General features: G+C 39.4%; 1 protein-coding gene across 4 annotated transcripts in view; it reads right to left on the bottom strand.

Annotated features, from left to right (window-relative positions):
• Window positions 1-18,811, bottom strand: part of EPRS1 (glutamyl-prolyl-tRNA synthetase 1) — a 65,295-nt gene extending 46,484 nt beyond the window's left edge. For 2 of the 4 annotated variants that reach the window (XM_032317522.1, XM_032317521.1), the window contains exons 1-9: window positions 18,606-18,810; window positions 14,450-14,534; window positions 12,715-12,814; window positions 11,652-11,808; window positions 9,885-10,024; window positions 8,455-8,549; window positions 4,350-4,476; window positions 3,447-3,639; window positions 1,831-2,002 (exon numbers count right to left, since the gene is read on the bottom strand). In XM_032317522.1, the coding sequence (XP_032173413.1) occupies window positions 1,831-2,002; window positions 3,447-3,639; window positions 4,350-4,476; window positions 8,455-8,549; window positions 9,885-10,024; window positions 11,652-11,808; window positions 12,715-12,814; window positions 14,450-14,534; window positions 18,606-18,651 (1,115 nt within the window). In that variant the 5' untranslated portion in view covers window positions 18,652-18,810. Of the gene's footprint in view, window positions 1-1,830; window positions 2,003-3,446; window positions 3,640-4,349; window positions 4,477-8,454; window positions 8,550-9,884; window positions 10,025-11,651; window positions 11,809-12,714; window positions 12,815-14,449; window positions 14,535-18,605 lie in introns of those variants that run through there. The other 2 variants (XR_004279993.1, XM_032317523.1) reach the window with 2 other exon arrangements.
• Between the last annotated feature and the right edge of the window lie 6,378 nt (window positions 18,812-25,189).

Here is a 25,189-nt window from a genome sequence, read left to right on the forward strand (position 1 = left end):
ACAGTACTGCAAATGTATTCTTATGATTTTTCTGGTATTTTATTTTCTCTGGTTTATTTTATGAATACAGTATATAATAAATATAACATAAAAATATGTTAATTGACTATGTTATCAATAAGGCTTCTGTCAATAGGAGGCTACTGGTAGCTAAGTTCTTGGGGAATCAGAAGTCATACACAGATTTTTGACTGCACAGGGGGTCGGCATCTTAACTCCCTACACTGCTCAAGAGTCAACTGTACATAATAATTCAAAGGAATTTTTAGCTTTTCAATATCTTAATAAATCCCACACTTGAATAAATACCTAAGCTTAATCTCCTGTAATTAAATGAATTTAAGAATAAAGCATTTCCTTCTCTGACAAGTAAAAGAGAAGAAAAGTAGGTTAATTAAAATTCCATTTAAGATGAAATGGCCTTAAAAACAATTCCTGATTAAAATAATGTACACAATGTGAAAGCACTCTGAGTTTTAAGGAATATATTATCGCATTATGCCTTCTAATTTTTTGGATACTTCATTAAAATGCTACTGCATCGGGGCGCCTGGGTGGCTCAGGTGGTTAAGCCGCTGCCTTCGCCTCAGGTCATGATCTCAGGGTCCTGGGATCAAGTCCCACATCGGGCTCTCTGCTCAGCAGGGGGCCTGCTTCCCTTCCTCTCTCTGTGATTTCTTCCCTTCCTCTCTCCTACTGTGATCTCTCTCTGTCAAATAAATAAATAAAATCTTAAAAAAAAAAAAAATGCTACTGCATCATACTTGGCAATTATTTGATACTGAAAATGTGTATCCAAATTCACTTTTCCAAAGGTAGTCAAAGTATTTGCTTAATAAAATAAGGAGAAAGCACCCTGTTAAAAATGACTTATGTAGATACCTGTAACCACATGTGTAAGGTTTTGTCTACATATGGACAACATATCTACACCCACACATTTAAAGAAAGTTACATTAGCTAAAGAAGTTATTAGCATTTACATTCACTAATCTCAGACGTGCAGATTCAGCAATTATATGTAGTAGGCTTCTTCAAATTATTAAAAAAAAATTCTATAGTTACTTTATAAAAGTAAATAAATAGGGGAGGGGAACCCATTTGAAGAAAAAAATCTTAACTGAAAACCCACACAGAAAGCTAATCAAAACTAGAAAAAAGACGCATGATACTTTCTTATATTGTTCCTATTTCTGTAAATTGAAAAAAGACGCATGATACTTTCTTATACTGTTCCTATTTCTGTAAATTTTCAATTCCATCACTTTTGTGAATCAATTTATGCCCAGCAGAATCCAAGTTTATTAGAGGAAGAAAACTATCTTCATCTAAAGATACACACCAGGGCACCGGGGTGGCTCAGTGGGTTAAGCCTCTGCCTTCGGCTCAGGTCATGATCCCAGGGTCCTGGGATCGAGCCCCAATCAGACTCTCTACTCAGTGGGGAGCCTGCTTCTCTCTCTGCCTGCCTCTCTGCCTACCTGTGATCTCTCTCTCTCTCTCTCTCAAATAAATGAATAAAATCTTTAAAAAAATAAATAAAAAATAAAGATACACACCACAGTAAACCTAGTCAATACAAAAAGCAATTTTTGGGAGAGTATAGGACTTTTATAGATGGAAATTATCTTAGAAATAACCTACCATAACCTTAATCAATAGGTGAGTAAACCCCCAAGGATTAGGTCGCATACTCTTACCGACAGCAGTTACTAACCTGTGGATGAACAAAGATCCAAGTCTCTTGACTACTCTGAATGTACTCCGCACTGACAGAGATCAACAGAAATCATACTAGGCTACCGAGCACAATGAAAGAGATACACTCACTTGTATTTATTTCCAGTTCTTGGATGTGGCTGAATTTTACAGCGATAAAGCGTCGGGTCTCTCATACATCCATTGTTACTACTCATGTCAATTTTTGCTCTCAGACAACAGGACTGGCCAAACTGGCTCCCTTTTTTCATTTCTTCCCACATCTGCAGATTCTTCTCAACAGCTATAAGACGATAACTGTATTAGTTTATCTCATGTATTACTAATATAGTTGAATTCAAATTATTTTAATAGTCCCATAATTTGATACAAATTTCCACATTCTACTTATATAATAAAAGCACACTCCACTAGTTTAAAATATAATAGTTCTAATATTTGGTATTAAGCGTAAATGCATCATTTTTTTATGAAGTCTCACAAAATGCTTAAAAAATACACTCTATAAATACATTTTTAAAGGCAGTCAAATCAATACATTCCACTGATGTAATACTGATCTGAGTATGAACGAAAGAGGCCAGAAGGTTTTTCTCATCTTGCATTTCCTCTTTTCCCATCAGAGCACAACCGGTCAGCCTGACCCCCTCAAATTTAACACTGCCTTTGAAGCAGAAGCATTCTGTCCCTTTACCACCTCACGCCCAGGGGACAGACCAGACTGGCCTGATCCACGGGGCCCACAGGGATCAGTGCTACTGCCCGGGCCCAGGAAAAGAACACAGCTTGGGCTGTGAGCCTGAGCCTGTGGGCTCCCTGAAAGCCCTGTCAGTCATTCCAGTGGAAAGCAGGAGACTCTCACACTGAAAGACATGAGAGCACACGGAAAACAATGACACAAGTTTAATCCCAGAAAAAAGAATTCTATGTCCTAAGTGGCTATGGTTCTATTTATGTGAGAACACTGAAAACCTGTCCCATGTAGGTAGGAAAGAACTATGACACAGTGATTGTCTGCGGAAGCTCCTGAAGGAAATACACACATCTTACCTGCCCTCAAAAAAATCAAGTGAGGTCTACAAGTAAAGTTGTTAACAATCTCTGAAAATGTAGGGAAACTTAAAAAAGAGAGAGAAAAAAAGAAAGACTTCCGTAACAATCTAAATCCACTAGACACTTCCCAAGATTTAAATACAGTATACTGTGGAAATTACGGCAACATAATTACAGAGTGAAAATAGCCCTATTCAGTAACTCAGGGGACAAGTAATGAGTAAGAAAAGTTATTGCGTCAAGTGGTATTTCTGAGGTACAGAGCAGTACACCGAGCTTCAATATTATATTCAGTATTACATTCACATTTACCCACATGCTAAGATGATTTGGGTACTAATAACATGATCATTTTACAGAAAGACTCAGTATTTAAATTGGGAGAACTACAAAAACTTGCAGAAATAACCATTCAAACGGAATGAATATAATACCAAAGGCGGCACTTAGTAAGCGAGACACAAAGGGCAGGCACACGTGACATGCAGTTGTGATGGCAACAAAGTGCAAACAATTAAAGATGATAAAGAAAGAAAAAGAATTATGATGAATTAACGTGTGAATCATATTCCCAAATGTGTCTCAAACGAGCATCTTTCGCAGAAATCTTATTCTACTAGAGAAATAGAACAGAAGCCCATCAATTAAAATACAATACACTAAATGTGCCTTACAGTTTTCTCTGTGCTTGGATTCGATCCTCTGTTCACGTTCTGCTTTCATCTGCTCTGCAGGAGTATCATCTACATACGCCTTCCCTTCCTGAATTAGCTTCTCTGCATATTTCATTATAGTCTCAAAATGATCCGAGGTATAAGTAAATTGATCTGGTTTGATATGCAACATTGCAACATCTTCCAAGATAACCTACAAAAAGAATCCAAAATAACCATCACTTTATCTTTTGCATTTTCTTGTGTATTTTCAATCCTTGATACTGCATTTGGGCAAATGTAATTATACACCATCAGTCAAAAAAAAAAAAAACAAAAAAAAAAAACCTGAAAATGTCTGTGCAAGTTGTATATTAGGTATTAGGTAAGAAAAGAAAAAAAGATATTCATTATATTAGACTCCAAATTTTCAGCTGAGAAAGCTGATCTCATGAAAGAGCTTTCCATTTACTCTGGAAAACTGGTTATTATTGGTCATACTGACAATCATTTGCCCTCTCTTTGAATAAATTGAAATGCTTCTGAATAAAGAGGATAAAAGAGGCTAGGAAACCTTCCCAATTTTCCAATACCTACTTAAGTGTCTGTTTCATTCATACACTTAAAATTATATGACAAAAAGGAAACCTGCCTCTAGTGACCAATTCATTTAAGAAATTAGTACTTAAAGGAAAATACAGCACACTTTGGTAAACTGTACAATTGTGGAAGAAAAAAATAAATTGAAGTTTTTTCGTATGGGAGCTCAATATTGCTTAGCTTAGGTCTCAGACACAGAATATACAGATGAGGGATAAAAGCAGCTATGAGAACAAACTTCTTTTCATACCATGAAGGTATCAGGTCACCCTCTAATTTTCATGAACTTTTCTGACAAAGGGTCATCACTACACCTTTAATTACCTTCTCAAAATCTTCCTTTTCTTTTTCAGGATTTGTGTCATCAAATCTCATGATCAGTTTCCCTTTAAAGTTAACCTGGTAGTGCTGGTTCAGAAGAGCAGCTTTTGCATGCCCAATGTGTAAGTAACTAAAACAAAAACATTTCACAAAGAAACTCATTAACATGTTTTAACTAAATACTTAAACTTAACCTTTTTGAGGAGATGAGAACTAAACAAAAATCCTTCTAGTTGGTATTCCAGTCATATTTTATTTTCTAATAAAAAAGTACTGTGATAGAAAATCTGACCCTCACAGGAAGAAAAAGCCTATAACATTTATAAAATAATCACAAGAAACAATTTCACATGTAAAATCTCACAAAGGGATAAGTTATCTGTTAACATTACAACCTTCAAAAGAAAAAAACAAAATAAAGAACAAAATAAACAAAAAACCAACCTCAAGAAAAATCTTTTTTTTTTTTCCTTACAGAGGAAACAAGTGGTCATTTAGTTAGAGGAAAACAGCTTCCAAAACAGCTTTCAGTACTACGTGGCAGTGGATCTTCTTCACTAAGACCTGATGCTACTGAGAACCGAGTGCCCACCTCATGCAGGCCAGCGAGAGGCACCTCTGAGATCACCACTGCCACAGGAGGATCCCATGAAAGGGCACATGGGGATCAGGAGGCTGCAGGAGAGCCACTTCTCAAGGTGTCAGTTTTCTCAGAAGCCAAAACAAGGGGATCTGAATTAAAGGACCTTCCAGGACCAACGCTCTGTGAATCGCAATCTGTGAAAACACTACTCTGTTCTACGGGCAACTGGCAATTACAAGGAATAAAGTATGTCACAGGCACTGTCGATAATATTCTATATCAATGTTCTCTTCTATCAGCAATGTGGGTAAAAAGCAGTATCCTATACCACTACTGTTGAAAATACCCTTTCCCAGGCAGCAAGCATGGCATGAAGCAAGGACATTTGATCATTTCTACTAGTTTCCACTAATGGTAGCCATGGTCCCAACTGCGTTAGTTTCCTGGTTTCATGCCAACAGGATCTCAGCTGGTGTCAAGAGGGAAGGGGAAAATACAACTCCTTGCAAGTCTTCACATCAGTTTTTAAATCAATCCCTGTTTTAGAAATTCAGGCAGCATTCTAGATCAATGATTAAGTGTTAAGAATAATTTAGGTTAATGTAGACAAATACAAAGCAATGCATTTAGAGTTATTCAAAACGTTCTGCATAACATAAAAGGCCATCACTGGTATCCCAGATGAGATTCTAAAACAGAGAAAGGACATTAGGAAAAAATTAATGAAATCCAAAAAAGGTATGGAGTTTAGGTGATGATAATAATATTGATATTGGTTCACCAGGTGTGATAAAGGTACAAGAGTAATGTTAAGATGGTAAACATTACAGATAACTGGGGGCAGTGTATGTGGGAACATTTTGTACTATCTTTGCTATGCTTCTGAAAATTACAACTACTCTAAAACAAAAGGTTAACCAAAAATAAAATAAAACAAAGGACAGTGAGTTCCAAGAAAGAAACAGAAACACTGTCTGTAGTCTTTGTTGAAAGTGTTATACCTATATCATCCTATACCCATCATTAGGAACGAAAAAACAACAACAAACTAATAATCACTAACTATCCACACTATATGCTAGTTAATGTGTTAGGCTTTACATAAAGGAATTAATTTAAGAGAGGTGAGGAAATCAAACCATTATCTTACAGATGATGTTTCTGAATCTGAAATAATGTGTATGGTTCTAACAATTCTAAATGTCAAGAAAGTTAAAAGGACTATAAAATATTCACAAGATAACTAAAATAACCAGCTCAAGAGACATCTAGCTAGATAAAGAAAGTAAGATTCACGCTTTTCAGTTAGTACTAATACCGAGTTGGGCTTCTGCCACAGGTAACAGCATAGGCTGCAGAATTTTAAGTCAAATGGACTCTAGAGCCAGATAGCACAAGTTTGGCAAACTACCGAAAATGTTGTAGGAATCAGTTTCTGAAACCATTTGTAAAATGCAGCTATTAAAAGTGCTTTCCTCACAGGGCTATTAGGATTAAAACACTAAATGTACAATGCTTGGTAGTACCTGCATATAACAGGTTCTATATATGTTAGCTAAGAATAAGAAAAAGGGCAAAAGTCAAGCCTTCGGGGCACGTGGATAGCTCAGTTGATTAAGCATCTGCCTTCACCTCAGGTCACGATCCCAGAGTCCTGGGATCCAGCCCCGACACGTGAGGGCTCCCAGCTCAGTGGGAAGTCTGCTTCTGCCACTTCCTCTGCCTGCCACTCACCCTGCTTTTGTGCGCTCTCTCTGTCAAATAAATTAATAAAATCTTACACAAACAAAAAAGTCATGCCTTCTGGCATTTCATGAAAGACACAGAAAAATAAAATGACTAATAAGAAAAATTACAGGGGGACCCTAGCTGGCTGGCTCCGTTGGTAGACATGCAACTCTTGATCTCAAGGTTGTAATTTAAGGCCCCATGCTGGGTATAGAGATTACTTAAAAATAAAATCTTAAAAAAAAAAAAAAGAAAAGAAAAAGAAAAATTAAGAATTCTTAAGCAGTATAAAGGGGTATGATAAAATTATGACTAGTAAAACAAAAAACAAAAAAGACCAAAAAAACACCTGAATACTGATTTATATTTCAAATCCTCAAGCTGTATTTGGCAAAGAGCATGTCTCTGAAATTGATATAATTTATGGCAGACAAATGTACTTCATATATTAAAAACATGAGGTACTCATTATTCTAAGAAATGACAGTGACAGAAAATATAAAAAGATTGTCAAAGAACTAATGTCCAAATGCCAGAGCTATAAACAGCCACTGCTCAGAAAGTGGCTATAGGAAACCCCTGAAGTCACTGCCCATGGGAAACCAGCTGTGATGAAGCACACAGGAGCAGAACATGGGGACCACAAAGGACCCGAGAGGTCTGTGGGAATTAAGGCACATATGCTAAGTCTGATTTATGCAATTCCCCCCATCAACTACCAAGCAACCATTTAATTAGTCTATGAATTTTCCAAATTCATTATTTCTCTTTCATCTCCTTCTATCTATCCTTTATTTTACCACCTTCATCAGCAAACTTAGAAAAGCAGAGAGAAAATGTGGAATTCTACAACAAATTTTCCTGTCAGTGTTGCTTATGAGAAGTCTGTGGAGAACTATTAAGAACGGCTAAAATAAAACGGTTTTTTGCTTACTCTGCTACTTTCTACTGTCTACACATTCCACTTACCACAAATGGGTAAGAATTTAGCTACAGAATACACAATCTGAAATTAAACAAATTTGGGGGGAAAAAATCATCTCATTTATCAAATGTGGCACAATTCTTTCCTAATGGCTAAGTTCCTGAGGCTAATGGCTTTAATAAGACACACTTTACATTATCATCACTGGAGAGGCGCTATTACAAAGCTTGTCCAGCGCAAAGAGGCCAACGCATGCGCAAAGGTGGACTCCCCACAGCCCTGGACAATGCTGGGCAAGGCCTGGGAAGGCCGCAGGCTGGTGGCCGCCAGCCAAAACAAGTCTTTTTCTCCAAAGAGCTATTCAAATGTTATTTTCTTTTGCTACCACAAACGAAAGGGGCTGGGAAGTCTGCTGACAATAGAAAGAACTGAAAAGGAATAGGCTTTTTTCAGGATGCCTCTTTATTTCAGAAAAAAAGGAACCTAAAAATAATTCTACCATAACTTCTACTGCTAACCGAAAGGACCGCGCCGGGTACAACTACAAATCCTTGTTAAATGGGAGCGGAAGATTCTCAAAATGTAAATAAGACTTAAGGCTTTCTATTTATGGATATTTTTGTATTAAAATTCTGTGTGGGACAAAATAACAATATTGTCTGATTAGTAAGCTAAAACTATAAATTTGATACATTAACATTACTTGTCAATAATAAATAGACTATGAAGATGTTTAGAATTTTGATTCCCACAATTAAAATCTTACTTATTTTCTTCTATATTAGTAATCTAGTAATATCATAAGTACTCAACTATCCTAAAGCTTTTCCACTAAATATATTCCACTGTAATTACAAGTTACATTTCCTTACCCACTAGCCTCTGGAGGAAATCTGACGGTAACCTTTCCCATCTCAGCACCTGGAAGCTCAACAAATTTCCCAACATCTTGTTTTTTCTCAGGTATCTGAAAAGCAGAACAAAAACAACAAATACAGTTACATCATTAAATGTTAAAGAACACATTCATTCAACAAATACTTAACTCAGTGCCCACTATGGACGAGGCATGATTACAAGACATATGAGGACCAGAACGCTGTCCTTGCACTTGAGCACCCAAAATCTTATGAAGGATGGGACCAGAGATATACACATGTATTCACAGAGTGCTGCCAGAGCAGTCAGCGGACATTAACCAACAGCTTCTAGGGTCATCAGGAAAAGCTTAAAAGGAGATAAAAACCAAAGCTGGACCTTAAAAAATAAGTGGAAATACATTAGATGTAGAATGTGTAAGTGCCTTCATTCTAAGAAAAGGAACAACAGCACACGTAAGACACAAAGACAGGGCACCATCCACGAAAAGGTAAAAAATGCACGTGGGACGGGTGGACAGGGAAGGTGAAACTGTTGATGAGGTCCAGAATGTGAAGCTCCTCATACACGTGCTTTTCGGTTTTAGGCAACAAGGAAATCCCAGGAGTAACAGGACCATTTATTTGTATTTTCTAAAATGATACCGTGGACAATGCGGAGACTGAAGTAGAAAAGACAGAGACCTTGGGTGAGATTATGGTATTAAATCAACCAAGAGGTAATGAAGCTCCAATAAAACTGAGTAATAGCGGAGACAGAAAACATATCAACAAATAGGAGAAGAACAGAACTTAGTAACTGATTTCATGGAAAAAATGGTGAAGGACGGGTGACGATTTTTAGCCGAAACCACCGAGCAGACTGTTGTGTCTTTACTCAAGCAGGCAGTAGTTTTCTAATTTTACTGCAGTGGAAAACCTTTAAGTTGAGACTTTACTACACATGCCTAATGTGTGAAACAGATCGAAGTAGAGAGGCTCTGCCAGGGGAAGAGAATCTTTCCTACTGGACTCGGCATCACATCCTCTTAGAGGACCAACAAAAAGGCTCCGCAGAAGCCCAGGACTCAACAGTCAAAAATGAGCAAACAGGGGAGGCGGGAGGAAGGAAAACTCATATAGCCATAAAGAATGAGACTTTAATTACTTGGACTTTGGATTTCCTAAGAGACATACACTGCACGATCATAAGATTTTAGACATGTAATGAAGGCTTCATGGAGTTAAACAGTTAAAGGCAAGACCACACTTAACAGACTCAGCAGATTTTTCCAAGAAGATCCTTTTTCACATATGAAAAGAAAAACTCCAAGTAAGAATAATTTTCTTTTCAGATCTACGGTCTCAAACAGAGACCGTAGATCTGAATGCTGAGGTACTAATTTAGTACTGATACTAAGGTATCAGCATTAAAAAATGCTTACCGCTTTAGCTTTGGTCGCTGAAACATTCCACTTGGTACCTACAGACTGGAAGGCCTGCTGGGCTTCGAGAAAGCCAAACCAGCGTTTTAAGTGCACTGGAGCTTTGTTCTGTTTCAACTGTTCCTGCCATGCAGCACTGCCTATTAGCAAAAATAATTTTTTTTTAACATTTTATTTATTTATTTCACAGAGAGGGAGAGGGAAGGGGAGGAAAGAGAGCAGAAGCAGGGGGAGCAGCAGAGGGAGAAGCAGGCTCCCTGCTGAGTAGGGAGCCTTACGCGGGGCTCCATCCCACGACCCCAGGATCATGACCTGAGCTGAAGGCAACCGCTTAACTGACTGAGCCACCCAAGTGCCCCTAGCAAAAATTATTTTAAAACCATTCGATAAATCCACAACTTTAAAAGCAAAGTTCTAGTTGTGGTTAATTTAAGTAAATGAGATAGCTTAAAGTTGTGCTTCTAGAGGTGTCCCTGGCTGGCTCAGGTCATAGAGCATGTGACTCTTAATCCCAGGGTCTTGAGTTCATGCCCCATGTTGGGCGTGAAGCCTACTTTAAAAAAAAAAAAAAAAAAAAAAAGTGCTTCTATAATGAAAAATTTACATCTAGGTATGCATTGTAACGTTTTCTAATGTTTTAATACACTTTACAGAATTCACGGAAGTTAAAAATATTTTTGCAGTTCAACTCACTGAAGTGCAAATCCTAATCACTAAATCCTGCCCTTGACACCACCACACCCCCATTATAAGGCCAATGTCTTATTTCATAATTAAGGAAATGCTTTAAGTAGATCAACTAGAAAACAAAATAGGAAACTAAGATCAAGAAGTAGCTCATTTCTTCAAATGTAGTATCAAACGTAGGCAGGAAGGAAAATTTAATTCTGTAATATCACAAAGCTACATCCTCAAGATAGTATCTTCCTTCCATGAGTATTAAGTCAAAAATCGAAAAAGATGAAAATGTCAAAACTATACATGAAAACACCTAATTAGAAAAGGCCTTCATTTTATGTTGGTTATTATTATGACAATTTGGAGAAAAGTTTTAGCCACAAAAATAGTAAATACAATTTTAAAAACCCCACATGATACAACTTTAAAGAATGATAAAACTTTCTGGCATATTTGCTTTTTTTTTTCTCTCTCCAAGAAAATGGAGAGAGAATTTCTTCTCTCCAAGAAAATTCAAGTCCTCTTTATACCTCTCATCAATCCCATAATCTTACCCTATTGCCAACTAGTCAGAGAATCCATGACCTCCAAAAGGAACAACTCCAGCTCACCCCCTCCAACACACAAACACCCCCCTACTAAGTAATCAGAGACAATAATGCCTGGAGTAAAGGAATGGCTGAGACAGGAAAGGTGCTGACATAAATGGGATGAGGGCTTCTTCAGCAGGACCAAGGTCAGCCTTCCAAGCAGAAGGGAGAGTGTGCTCGCTTCGGCAGCACATATACCAAGCAGAAGGGAGCTGGATTAGTGAGAGACAGAAGACGTCTCGGGACAGCAAAGTATTAGGAATTCCTACGTGTGGATAGGAATGAAACAGCCAAGACAGTCATTCCTTTGCAAGGAAGTCCTAAGTGACTCTCGTTCTACACAAACACACACTCACATGTCTGAGTTTATTTGTATATAAATAAATAAATGTGTGTGTGTATTTAGAGACCTATATGTAGAGAGATACATGGACACTTCTTACCCAGCAAAATATCAAGCAATAAAAATACAGCACTCTTCAGGAAGAATAAATTGTACCTTTTAGGGTGGCCCAAACACATAAATCTGCTAAGCTCAAGGAATTTCCAACTAAATATGTTCTCAGAGACAGGCAATGATTGAGCTCGTTGATTGCAGAAGTAAACAAACTACATGAAGACAATTTTGTAGCACTGAACTCCAACCAGTGATCAATCTGTGGACATAAAAGATAGAAAAGAAATGTACCTTGGCGTTTAGACTTAAACAAACAAATGAACTCAGAACCATGCCTATCTTATCTCAAATTACTGGATTTTCCACTGTGTGGATTTAACTCTGGTTGCCTGAGATCTAAAGTGGCATCTACATAAACAAACTTCGTTGTTATATTTCTGTGCTTCCCTCACTCCTGCAGAAGCGCAGAGGAGCACTTCGGAGAAGAAAAAGATTGGAGAACTAGCAGCAGGAAGGAATAACCCACTTGATCAAAACCAGTAGGTGATAACTAGCCAAACAGATTCATCCACCTGCAAAATTTAAAAGTAAAAACCGAGGAAACTATCCTTTGTATACTGACTTTTATAAAACTGAGGAGAATTAGAGCTGAATACAAACAAAAAGCATCTAAATAGCAGTACTGGAAGTTAATCTACAATTGCTGTGATTAATTAAAATATCACCATGCTTGCTTCGGCAGCACCTATGATAATTAAAGTATATACCGAGAAAGGAGAAGGGGGTCCAAACTGTGTGTGTGACCTTGGGAAAACCTCTTAACTTTTCTAGGCCTGCTGCCTCATCTGTAAAGTTAAGGGATTTGTATGAGATGATCTATACAGTCACATCCAGCCTGAAATTCTAGGAATCTAGGAAGACGACAGCACTCATGGACCCAACAGGACAGCTGATACGGGATTAAAAGTTCAAACTTGGGAAATACGAGGTGTTTTTTTGTTTTCCTAAAAATAAAAACAGGACGAGAATTCCTTAACTAGGTCCATCACTAAACTCCATTACCACCCTTACATAGAATAATAGTATATAAGCCAACAATAAAATGAAGTGCTCAAAAGAACAGAGCATAAATCAAAATAAACCCAAGGAAATGTTCATCCCTTACCTCAGTATGTTCCAGCAAGTTCGAGCCATAGAGCCCAGCTGTAGTTGCAACTCGAGCCAAGTAGCGAAGTATGGAATTTACATCCGTGAATACCACATTTCTAGAATATAAGCATGCGATAAAATATTACCACAGCTCTAGCAAATCAGGAGGAGTCATGAGCCTTACAAAGGCTTTTATTTACCATGTATTTTTAACTACAGTTTAAAAAAATCTGCCTAATTTATTCCCTACGGTTTCTATCAAACTCCAATTTGTTCTGAATGTTCGGCTAAACCAAACAATTCAGGTCAGAGTAAACTATCTATAATGCTTTGTCCTTCTAACTATTGTCTATCTGTGGTGTAAATACGAAAATATAACTGGGATGGCAAGAATAACAGTGATTTAAAATAAATCAAGGCAGAGAAGTCAAGGATACACAGTCATGAAGAGGCTAGTTTTATATACTTCCAAGTAAGAGGACAGCTCAAACCCCACCAAAATTGTTCTGTAGAAATTATTTTTTTAAGAGACACACAACCATAAGGAAAAAGAAACTAAGGAGAAGAAACAGTCACAATAAAGTTTACGAAGCTAGACAGCAGATGGATTCAACAGGTCTGAAGAAACTGAATTTTAAGTGGGTAGTGGACAAAGCTGAAAACCAACCCAACCTAAATTTTAGAATCCACAAAAGAGTCATGAATCAATGGAAGCAAAAGTGAACTGGGGCTAAAATAAGAAGGGATGATAGAAAGTCTATTTACTAAGCGGTGGGAAACAGACACCATCAAGCCCTGTTCTGCTCAGCTGAACCACTGCTTTTACTCAATCGTGGCCAAAACTGAAGCCTTATTCTCTAAGGGTTTTTCAAGAAGGATTTCAAGTTTTCACATTGAAAGGAGACCAAGCACCTAGTGGAAGAGATTAAAAAGAGACCCACAGAGGGCACCAGCTTGGCTCAGTCAATATAACATGTGACTCTTTTTTTTTTTTTTTTTAAAGATTTTATTTATTTATTTGACAGAGAGAAATCACAAGTAGATGGAGAGGCAGGCAGAGAGAGAGAGAGGGAAGCAGGCTCTCCGCTGAGCAGAGAGCCCGATGCGGGACTCGATCCCAGGACTCTGAGATCATGACCTGAGCCGAAGGCAGCGGCTTAACCCACTGAGCCACCCAGGCGCCCCAACATGTGACTCTTGATCTTGCGGTTCAGAGTTCAAGCCCCACACTGGGTGTATAGATCACTTAAAAATAAAATCTTAGGAAAAATTCTTTCAGTTTAGTCCATATTTTATTATGTGGTGAAGTATTTTTTTAAAACTCTGAAACCAGATTATATCTATTCCTCAGTTTCATTAAACTAAAATTAAGGATAATAACATCTTCCTTTCCAGTTCTTTTTATTCTTCTCAGTGGGTTCCTGAAAAACAAGTTTAATCTTCCATAAATCCTGAGATGCAAATGATTCACTTTAATCAGGAACATACACTATATGCTCATTGTAGAAAGCTGTGAAAACCGAGAAGTAAAAAGGAAAAAAAACTTTCTATATGTTTCTTTTAGATTATAAGTGGGATCAGATAGCTTGCTGACAAATCTAAGTCTCCGAATATACTTTTTTTAAGAATGAGGAAGAAAAGCACAATTCTTTCTAATCTACCAACAAGCAAATAAAACAAGCACAGAACACTGAATTCTGAATATTTAAAAAATCCCGTTCAGTACTGAAAACAGATACAAAAGTACTTACTCAGACACATGAAGAATATTCTCTTTCCCTTCTTCAACAGAAATGCTGACATTGTCTTTCACATGTTCCACGGCCAGCAAAGCTCCTAAGTGGAATGAGATGAAAAGATGTTTCTTTATTAACAATGTAGTATTTAAAACCTGAATCATAAAGCAGTAAGAATGACTCAACAAACCAATACTGAGTCCTACGAGGAGTAAACTTCTCTCCCAGAAGTCTATAAAAAGAAAGGATCCTCTTCCAGTCTTGGGAAAATAACATATCAGAAACTATTCACTGGCATAGTCCAACTGCTTTTGCATATGTTCAGCTTCCAGTTAAGGGCAGCGAAATACATCCTATTCCTCCCTCAGGAGACAAGAAATGAGAACAGTGCCTTGTCTAAAAACTACTGTTAATAGCATCTGAGTAATTACTATGTGGTAGGCACTGTGCTAAAATGCTTTACAGTCATTAAAATTTTTAATCTTTGTAGTGATCTTAAAGAGGGAGTCATCTTTATCTTCCTTTTACAGAAGAGGAAACTGAAGCTTGAAAAGATTAAATACTGAACCCCAAGTCCTTAACTAAATATGTGGCACTCAGGAACTGAATGCAAGCCTAAGACGATCCAGAAGTTAAACTCTAAAACACAGTATAATCTGCCTCGCAACACCTATTAAATATCCTAAATTGATTCATTAATCTTTTGTCCTGGAAAAGGACATGAACCACCAGCACCCAGATATTGATTTCTTTTTTTTTTTTTTAATTTATTTGACAGACAGAGATCACAAGTAGGCAGAGAGGCAGGCAGAGAGAGGAGGAAGCAGGCTTCCTGCTGAGCAGAGAGCCCGATGTGGGGCTCGATCCCAGGACCCTGGGATCATGACCTGAGCTGAAAGCAGAGGCTTTAACCCACTGAGCCACCCAGGCGCCCCCAGATATTGATTTCTAAAATCAAGCTCCACCAGAAACAGGGCTGTGGCAGGGAAGGTACAAGACAGATCTGGAAAACCTTGCACTAGAAAGCAAGAGGTAATCAAACAGATAAACCAAAAGGACACAGAGGCCAGCTTAGAGGGGCTCCCACTGGCTAACAGTAGCAATTTAACCACTAACATAAATGATACAAGTTTTAGTGTATCCATACAACAAAATCCTACAGGACAAATAAAAACCATGAAGTGCTGTCACAGGCAGTAAGACAGATAAATCCCAAAGCATTATCCTAGGTACTAAAAGAATATATACGATATGATTCAGTGTACATGAAATTCTAGAAAAAAAAGAACAATAATGACAGAAAGCCGATCAGTGGCTATCAGGAACCAGAGCTGGGGAAAGGGAATTGACTGCAAAGGAACATAAGGAAACTTTCTGAAATGAGAGAAATATTCTCTATCATTATTGCGGTGGTTACTGTACATATTTGTCAATCTTAAATTGGTGAAGTTTAGTAAATGCACATTATAGCTTAATAAAACTAATTTTAAAAAATAAAAGTTTTAAATTAAAAGAATAAAAGTAAATAATACACATTATAACCTGAGTAGATTTTGTTATGAAAATTTTTTAAAGGAAAAGAAAAAAGATCCTCTGACAGAAAAATGCCAACTAATACATGTAGAAGGAACGGAACTGGAAGGTGACCTTTTGGCATGTTAATAATCATCAAGTTGGGCAGGAAGCACCAGTGGATGCTGAAACCAGTAAACGAAGGTTTGAGTGGCATGTTTACATGGTCCTAAAGCATCTCCCCACAAAATGCCTGTCAAATGCAAAGAGAAGGGGTGCATGGGTGGCTCAGTGGCTTAAGCCTCTGCCTTCACCTCAGGTCATGATCCGAGGGTCCTGGGATAGAGTCCCATGTCGGGCTTTCTGTTCAGCAGGAAGCCTGCTTCCCCCTCTCTCTCTGCCTCCCTCTCTGCCTACTTGTGATCTCTCTCTGTCAAATAAATAAATTTTTTTTTTTTTAATGCAAAGAGAAAATTTTGCAGTCCATAAAGCTGGCTGGCACCATCTTAAATAGTCAAGGTTAGACCATCAGTAATGGAAAAATCAAATTCATGCACCAATTAATGGGCTGTAGTGAACAAAAACAAATCACTTGTGTGCTACTCTTGCCAAAGATGTGTAGCTGAATATAGCCACAAGGAAACCTCAAACAATCTGATGGGGACATTCTTCAAGTAACTGGTCTTTAGTCTTCAGAGAGGTCAAAGCTAAGAGAGCCAAGAGAAGACTGAAAAAACATTCCAGACTGAAAGAAACTGGAGAGACATGACAAGGAGGTGCAGCGCTTGATTCTGGATTTTGATCCCTGTACTGTTAAGAGTGTTGCTGAAAAAATTAGTGTTGGAATATGAACAGGGGCTATGCGTTAAATGGAAGAATGGTATGAATGTGTACTTGCTGATTTTGATGGTCCTGTCAGGTCATGTGAAGAGCTTCCTTGCTTGAGAGAGCTGTAGGTTGGTGTATTCCTGATGCGGAAGCTGTCCAGTGGTTCGGGGGTAAAAAAGTACTCGATTCTATTCTTGTACCTTTTTAAGTTTGAAATTATTTTAACATTAAAAAAAAAAAAAAAAAGCTTCACGTGCTGAATGCATGTCAAACAGGGAAATTCCAGCAATGCAATCTGTTTTTCTAAATGTTTCGTTCAATCTTTAGAGATGTGCTTTAATCAAACAGTGGAAAGAATTAAAAAACAAAAAAAGAGGGGAAAAACAAACATACATACACTCTATCACTGGTGTACACTTCAAAATGACAATAAATTTCTTAAAGAAATGTGGTAATCAAGGAAACAGGGTGATTCGCTAAGTAACATCAGTAAAAACTATAGCTATGGAGTATCTCAAATGTGACAGGAATTTTACCTACGTCTCATTTAATTCTGGCAACCAACCCTATGTAGAAAATACGATTCCTCCTTTCTTAACCAAAGGAACTGTGGGAGAAGCCAAACATGCAACCTGCCAAGGTTCCACAACTGGTAAATGGCAGCCAGGATTGGACCCAAGTCTCCAGGAACCAAATGTTTCTGCTCTTAACCATGAGACCACACTGTCTAGTACTTTCCAGCCCCAAGAGGAAACCCATTTTTTTTTTTAAAGTTTATTGATCTGTGTGAAGTTAGCCCATAATTACTGGAATCAATATGCTAAATCATCAGCATTTTAAAAATATGTAAAATGGCTATTAAGTTGTGGGTTTTATGCCAAAAGACTGTCTGGCTTAGACTGTAGAGCGGGTGACCTCGCTGTTGAGTTCCAGCCCCATGTTTGGTGTAGAAATTACCTAAAATAAAACCTTAAAAAAAAAAAAAAGGACTTATGAGTCTATACTACGCATACACATTAACAAATAGGAGATTAATAAACTACTCAAATTCTTTTGTGCAATTTCCCATAGTAATAAAAAAGGAGAAATTCTAAGCGATCTATCGACAACAACGTCGGCCCCACAGAAAAGGCAAATCTAAATAGAACTTAACACGTACTCGCAAGGGAACAGGTCCGACGTCTACTCTGGCGCTGACCACATCAAGGGTGTGCAGGAAAGGAACCCTATCAGTCCGCAGTGTACTCGAGTGTTCTAGCAATTACCCTGCCACCATTAATTAAAAATAAATGCAACCTCGGTCGTAATGCAGCCTCAGCTACTACACTGTCTGCCTTGCTCCCCCTGAACCCGACGAAACATAAGGTAGTCAAGGGGATTAAAGATCTTTTCGGAGAAGAAGGAGCAAGGGAGATGTCAGTGAAGGAGGGTATGCTGACAGAGGGGGACGCGGAGACGATGGGATTGTAACTTTCCAAACGGCATTTCTACCGGCAGCTCGAGGTCTCCAGGGAAAGTCATTTCAAAAAAAAGGAAAGGGGAGCTGGCTGAGAGTCATCCCTCTTAGAGAAAAGGTCCGAAGCTGAGCGACATGTCGCCCTGCCTGGGCTCACACCACGCCTCCCTCCACGCCCGAGAAAACTGTCTTCGGGAGCAGATCCGCATGCCAGGCGGGCGCAGAGCTTACTCCGTGCACAGTTTCGAGGAGCCGGCAGGCCTCATCTCCCAGACCGTGACCGCCGCTGCGCAACCCCGGGCGCGGCGACCTTCCCTGCCCCGCACCCTCCCCGGCTGATGCAACCCACGCAGGTCGGCGGCCTCGGCCCCTTACCCAGCGGAGGGTCTCCTGCATTCACGGTCAGACAGAGCGTCGCCATCTCCGCCGGTCTGCGGCTACCTCTCAGCGCGCCTGCCTGGCCGTCAGAACCTCGCCGAACCCCGCCGAAAGCAAGAAGCTGCAACGTGTGCGCGCGCCGGACGCTGCCGCAGCCTTCGCCCCTCCCCTGCGTCGTGGCCGCCGCCGTCTTCGCGCACACCGCGGTGCGTCATCGCCGTGCGCCGTCTCGGCGCGGTCACGGGAGTCCGCGGCTTCCGACCCCGCCCCTCTGCATCTGGGAGGGGCTACGTGGGAGGGCCTGCGTGGCGAGGGCCTGCGTGGCGACTCGCGCGGAGGGGGGAGACGCTGCAGCGAACGAGACTTTACGACACTTCGTAAAGCGAGAACAAGTTACGAGACCGCTCCTACGGTGTGCGAGCCGTGCACGTGAGTCCCGGAACAGAACACGGCAGTGGAGCCGAGTGTTGTTGATGGCGCTGCGTGTTTGTGTACACGGAAGAATCGTGGAAGCGTGCAGAGCACGCCGACAGCCCCGGTTCCGCTGGGGATGGGGGAGCTTTTCTAATGTTTCGTATTTTTCAAAAGAAGAATGTAATTCCAAGAGTTATTTTCGTACGTGAAAATAGTGCTTATTTATAAAAGACATTACTAAAAGCCGGTGCCCGAATTGGTGTTAGCTTTGCCTGGACTCTGCAAGTGTGCCTTTCACAGGGTCATCGGATTTCTTTTTCCGTGTGTGTGCGCATATGTGTTCTCTCCAAAGGCTGGTAGTCGAGTCGAGGGGCAAAGCATTAATTACAGAACAGCTCAACCTCATCACTCCACTACCACCATCAGATGCCCCACGGCATTAGGTGGGGTCGCTTGGTGTTGCTTAACTGGAAGCTAGGGTGGAGGAAGATGTAGAAGGCTTCACTCACCTGATGCCTGCGGTGGGAAGTCTGGAAACCTAGACTCAGCTGGACCCCACTCCCTGTCCATAGTTTCTTAGATCTGCTCCGTGCGAAGCCTCCCAGCAGGGTAGTAAGACTTCTTACAGGGTGTCTGGGTACCGTGAGAGTGAAGGTTCCAAAAGACCAAGTTGGAAAGCTTCCACGTTCCTGCCGATCTAGCTTTGGAAATAACACAGCATCACTTTTTCGACACTTGACTGGTGACCAGTGAGTCCCACAGGGCCCACCCAGATACAAAAGAGGGGACTGCACAAAGGCTTGAATACCAGGCAGTTTGGTTCACTGGGGTAAATAGTAGATTAAATTGTTGTCTCCCGAGAAAAGATACGTCCAAGTCCGATCCCTCAGTCCCTATAATGTGACTATTGGGAAATAGAGTTTTTGCATATGTAGTGAAGTTAAGGATCTAGAGATTAAATCATCCTAGAAGGAGAGGGGAATTTGACACACAATAATGAAGTCATAGAGACACAAAAGGAAGTACTTAACAACAGGTCAGGTTGAAAGTCAGGATGTCTGCATCATCCATTTCAAAAGTTTTTTACTGAATTAAACCCACTGATGCACGTGAACTGAACAGCACGGCCAACAGGCTCTAGGGAAAAATGATGCATCCGTTTCTTCAGGACTTGGGTAATGTTAACAAACTTAACCTAGCCAATAATTCAGTAAACACTGAAGAAAGTAACGAGGGTTAATTCCTAGGTGGAAAGCCAAGCAGGAGGAACAGTAAGGATTACTTCCCAGTCGCGCTCCTAGCAGCTCTGTTGTACTGGTTCCAATGAACACAGTCTATTTCAAAGGGCAGTGGGACCAGGAATTTGATAAAGAACATACTGAAGAAGGAGAATTTGGGCTGAACAAAAATATGAGCAAATCTAAGCAGATGATGAAACAAAGCAAGGTCTTTAGTTTTGCCTTCCTGAAGGATGTACAAGCCAAGATCCTGGAATACTGTAAAAAGGCAAGCATGACTGCGCTGATCTAAGCAGGACTGATCATGCAGATCTACGCAGGATTTTGCTGCTGCCAAATGAAGTACGTGATCTGCAGAAGCTTAAAGATAAACTCACCGCTAAAAACTTGATAACCTGGGCAACTCGTAGAATACGAGCAAGAGAGATGTCGATTTGTACTTCCCTCTGTTCAAAGTGGAAGAGAGCTCTGATGTCAAGGCCATGCTGGGAGCCACGGGCATAGTGGCTGCCTTCAGTCAATAGGGCATGACCAGGAGCCAGGGGTCTGAAGCATCTAAAATCCTAAAACAAGTCCCTTGTGGAGGTGACAGCAGGGCACAGAGTCTGCAGCTGACACTAGCATGGAAACTTCCAACATCATTGCCAATTCATGAAAATTTCCATTGTGATCACCCTTCTGTTCTTCAGTCACATTCAAACCAACGGTACTTTTTTCTTTGGCAAAGCCTCTTCTCTCTAGATGCTATCAGCCAGTCACTACTTTGGTGAAAGCTCACAGAGTTGTTCCAGTAAATTGATTGCTAGAAATAATTTTGATTTGTTTTTCCTTTCTGATACCACATATAACTAAGAATTGAATAGTCAAAATAGCATGTCCACCTATTTCTCCACATACATGTAAACCTACACTGTCTCTAGAAAAAAAAATCCCTTTGGACAAAACATGCAGCTTCAAGATTGGACAAAAGGATATTTCAATACTGCATCTTCTTAAGTCGAAATATTGTTTGTGAACTGTTTTATATTAAACCAAATTACAACTGCTCTTCAAACTTACTAATCCAAACTCCTCCATTTCTTTGAATTCAAGTGATATCTGGGAACTTTATGTAACTATTTTCCTTTATTTTATAAAACATTATCAGTAAACCAATTCAAAAAAGAATACTAGCACATCTTTTATCTGTTTGCGCCACTTTCCTTTTGCCTGAAATTATTTCCCCCCAGATTTTTATATGACAGACTTCTTACTCAAATCTCAGACCTGATATACCTGCATATATCCCTTTTGCTTTAAGCTTTTAATTATTGCTAATCTCGCATTTCTTATCTATAGCCTTTCAGACATAATATTTACAGATTCATGTCTTTTAAACATATAAATACAATAGTGAGAAATGGACCTATTACCTGTTTGGCCTTGTTAAGATGGTGCCATAACCTGTTTAACCTCATATTCTCCATTGATGGTCTATCTCTACTAGTAAATTAGATAAAATGCTCTACTTGAAAACAGAGTAGTTTGGGATCTTTTGTTACTTTTCCTGTTTTAAATTTCTCCTAAAATCACTTGGCAGAAACCTCCTTATGCTGCTGCCCCTTCAGTTCCTATGTTGTGGCCATTTTATTACCTATCAGTTTTATTTATGATTAGAGACTCATAATTTCATTTAAACATACAACAATGAAAGAACCTTTTATTTTTCCTGGTCATAGGATCATAAATGGCCACGAGATACTTTTTTCTAATTGTATGGAAACACTTCAATAAAGTTAAATGAGGCAATGGTTAGAGGGGGTGGGGAAAGAGATTTATAAAGTGCTATATCATCCCATTAAGACGAGAAAACTTGTATTATCATGCTCAGCATTATTTTATGACTACTAGGAACTCTGAGGTGAAAGTCACATTCCTCCCTGGTTGTGGGACCTTCCACACATCAACTTATATACCTCATGTAAATCAGATTTGGTCACAGATTCCATGTAGGTACTAAGCAATGTGTTTATGCAATGCTAATACTAAGATAGATTATACGGATAGCTGCCCTCTCCCAAACATACTCCTCTTGGTCAATATGACTTTTAAGATTTCTTTGATGTTATTTTCACAAGGGTCCAACAGAGTTTCCAGAACATCAAAGATGCACAGTCACTAAATATTATGGAGTGACTGAATCATATATGATATATAGGGATATATAGCTGTTTATTTGCTGAGAACTCCTTGGGTCTCTTTTCAAAACTCTTTTCATATTGAGTGTCTTTTACCATATGATGCACCAGGGAATGCACGAAGAATACTGAAATCATTTATTCAACAAACAAGTGGTGCCTGGGTGGCTCAGTTAAGCGTCTGACTCTTGATTTTGGCTCAGGTCATGATCTCAGGGTAATGGGATGGAGCCTTGTGTCAGGCTCCGCACTCGATGGGGAGTCTGCTTGGCATTTTCTTACTCTCTTCTCTCTTCCCCACCTCTAAAATAAATAAATCTTTTAAAAAAATGAATAACCAAATAAACTGTTTTTGAACACCTTCAGTGATGAGGAACTTACTACCACCCAAGACAGCCCCCTCTGTTTCTAAACACCTGTTAATTACTATTAGATACACCTGAATTCTCAGAGGGTCTGCAGAACAGTTCTGGGGTCCTCCACATGACAACTTTTCATACATTGAAGGCTGTCATGATATCTCCCCATCTTTGTTCTCTAGGCCAGACATCTCCAATCATTTCAGTAATCCTTCAAATGATATTTTAATTGATCCCAGCTGCTCTCTTCCAAACATGCTCCAGTTACTCAATGTGCCTTTTAAAATGTGATCAAAATGGAACAAAATGTTCTGGGTGTGGTGTGAACAGGGCAGAGTGCAGGCAGAAGCACTGTCTCTTTTATCCTGTCCATCACAATGCTATTAATGGATACCACACTAACTCTTTACAGTCACATTAAACTGTTGACTCCTATTAAGATTGTAAACAATTCCAAGATAGCTCAGAAATAAAACCATATTTATAAGGTCAATTAATCTACAAGAAAGAAGGCAAGAATATAAAATTCTTGTATATACAAGACTATACAAGCCTTTTTAATGAATGGTGTTGGTAAAACTGGACAGCTGCATGTAAAAGAATGAAATTGGATCCCTTTCTCACACCATATACAAAAATAAACTCAAAATGGATTAAACCTAAATATAAGACCTGAAACCATAAAAATCCTAGTGAGAACACAGGCAATAATTTCTCTAACATCAGCCATAGCAACATTTTTCTAGATATGTCTCCTGAGGCAAGGGAAATAAAAGCAAAAACAAACTATTGGGACTACATCAAAATAAAAGCTTTTTCTGCTTAGCAAAAGAAAAAAATCAACGAAACAAAAGGCAAGTGAATAAATGAAAGTTTGCACAAAGTACAAAAGTAGCTCAGAGGATAGAAAATGATTATCCACGGTGAGTTGGAGAGGGAGGAAAAAATAGCAAAGGAAAGCTCCCAATAAGAGATGGCATATCTAGGGAATGGAAAAAAGAGTTTACAGGAAGAACATGAGCTAGAGCCTGGAGTCATGAAGCCGTGCGTACTTAGAAAACTGGCCAGTTCGTTACTGTCAGAATGTAAACTATTTTGCAATGAGCGATTACAAGGCTAGAATGATAGGCAGACACTAAATTATAAAGAGTTCTGAGGAGCCAGATTTTATCCCGTGATAGGGAATCAGTGAAGAGTTTTAAGTGACACCGAGAGAGATGATTAGGATTGCATTTTACAAGGACCACTGCAGCGACAATATGGCAGATGGACTGGAGTGTGCAGAAATGGTGGCAGAGAGACCAGTGAAGATGTGATTACAATAGTCTATGTGAGAGAAGATAAAAGATGAAGGCCTAAACCAAGGCAGTGAAAATCAGAACTGACAACAGAGAGCAAGTTCCAGACATAGTGACTGGATGAGATCCTGGGGAGGGATTAGTGGCAGGGAAGCAGGTGTGTCTACGTTTATCAACAGACTTCAGGTTGTATAACTGGCTGGACAGTGATGTCATCATCTAAGAAGGTAAGACAGGAAGGAAAATAGGTCTGGCAAAGTATTTGGCCCCCGGCTGGTTTTTTTGAGATGCTTATAATATATCTAGATGAAAATATCCCATAGCGTGTGCATATTATAACTCTGAGGCTTAGTTGAAACGTCTTGCTGGAGTTGAGTGGTTGTTGAAATTGTTGGAATAAACCAGGAAGCGGATATGGAGCTGTGCTATGTAATATGATGGGAACTAGCCACATGGGGCTATTTAATTTTTTTCTAACAGGTTCGTTAACATATAGTTCATATACCATATAATTCACCAATTTAAAGTACGCAATTCAATGATTTTTGAGTATATTCAGAATTGTCCGATCATTAAGATAATTTTAAACCATCACTCCAAAAAGAAACCCTGTACCTTTTGCTTTAGATATGACTAACGTCTTTTCATCCAGTTTTCAGTGCAGACATCACCTTCCCAGAAAGGATAGCCGCTTTATGCAAAGGAGATCCTCGGGTCACCCGGGTGGCTCAGCCCCTTAAGTGTCTGCCTTCAGCTCAGATCATGACCCTACCATCCTGGGATCAAGCCCCCAGATCAGGCTCCGGGAGCCTGCTTCTCCCTCTTCCTCTGCCCCTCCCCCACTCCCTATGTTCTCAGCCCCCCACCCAACTAGTCCTCTCTGCCTCTCTCTCTCAAATAAAATCTTTAAAAAATAGATTAAAAATAAAGGAGATCCTCCTCCAGCCCCCCCATCCTGCCCATTTCTAGCTAATCTGCCTAATTGATTTCCTCTGCAGCTTTACCACAAGCTAAATGATATCATTTACTTGTTCCTTATCTGATTTGCTTCACAAGCATATGCGCTCGAGAGAAGAACAGACTCACACCAGTGTT

The sequence above is a fragment of the Mustela erminea genome, chromosome 17, assembly GCF_009829155.1.
Source record: "Mustela erminea isolate mMusErm1 chromosome 17, mMusErm1.Pri, whole genome shotgun sequence".
NCBI classification, from domain to species: Eukaryota; Metazoa; Chordata; class Mammalia; order Carnivora; family Mustelidae; genus Mustela; species Mustela erminea.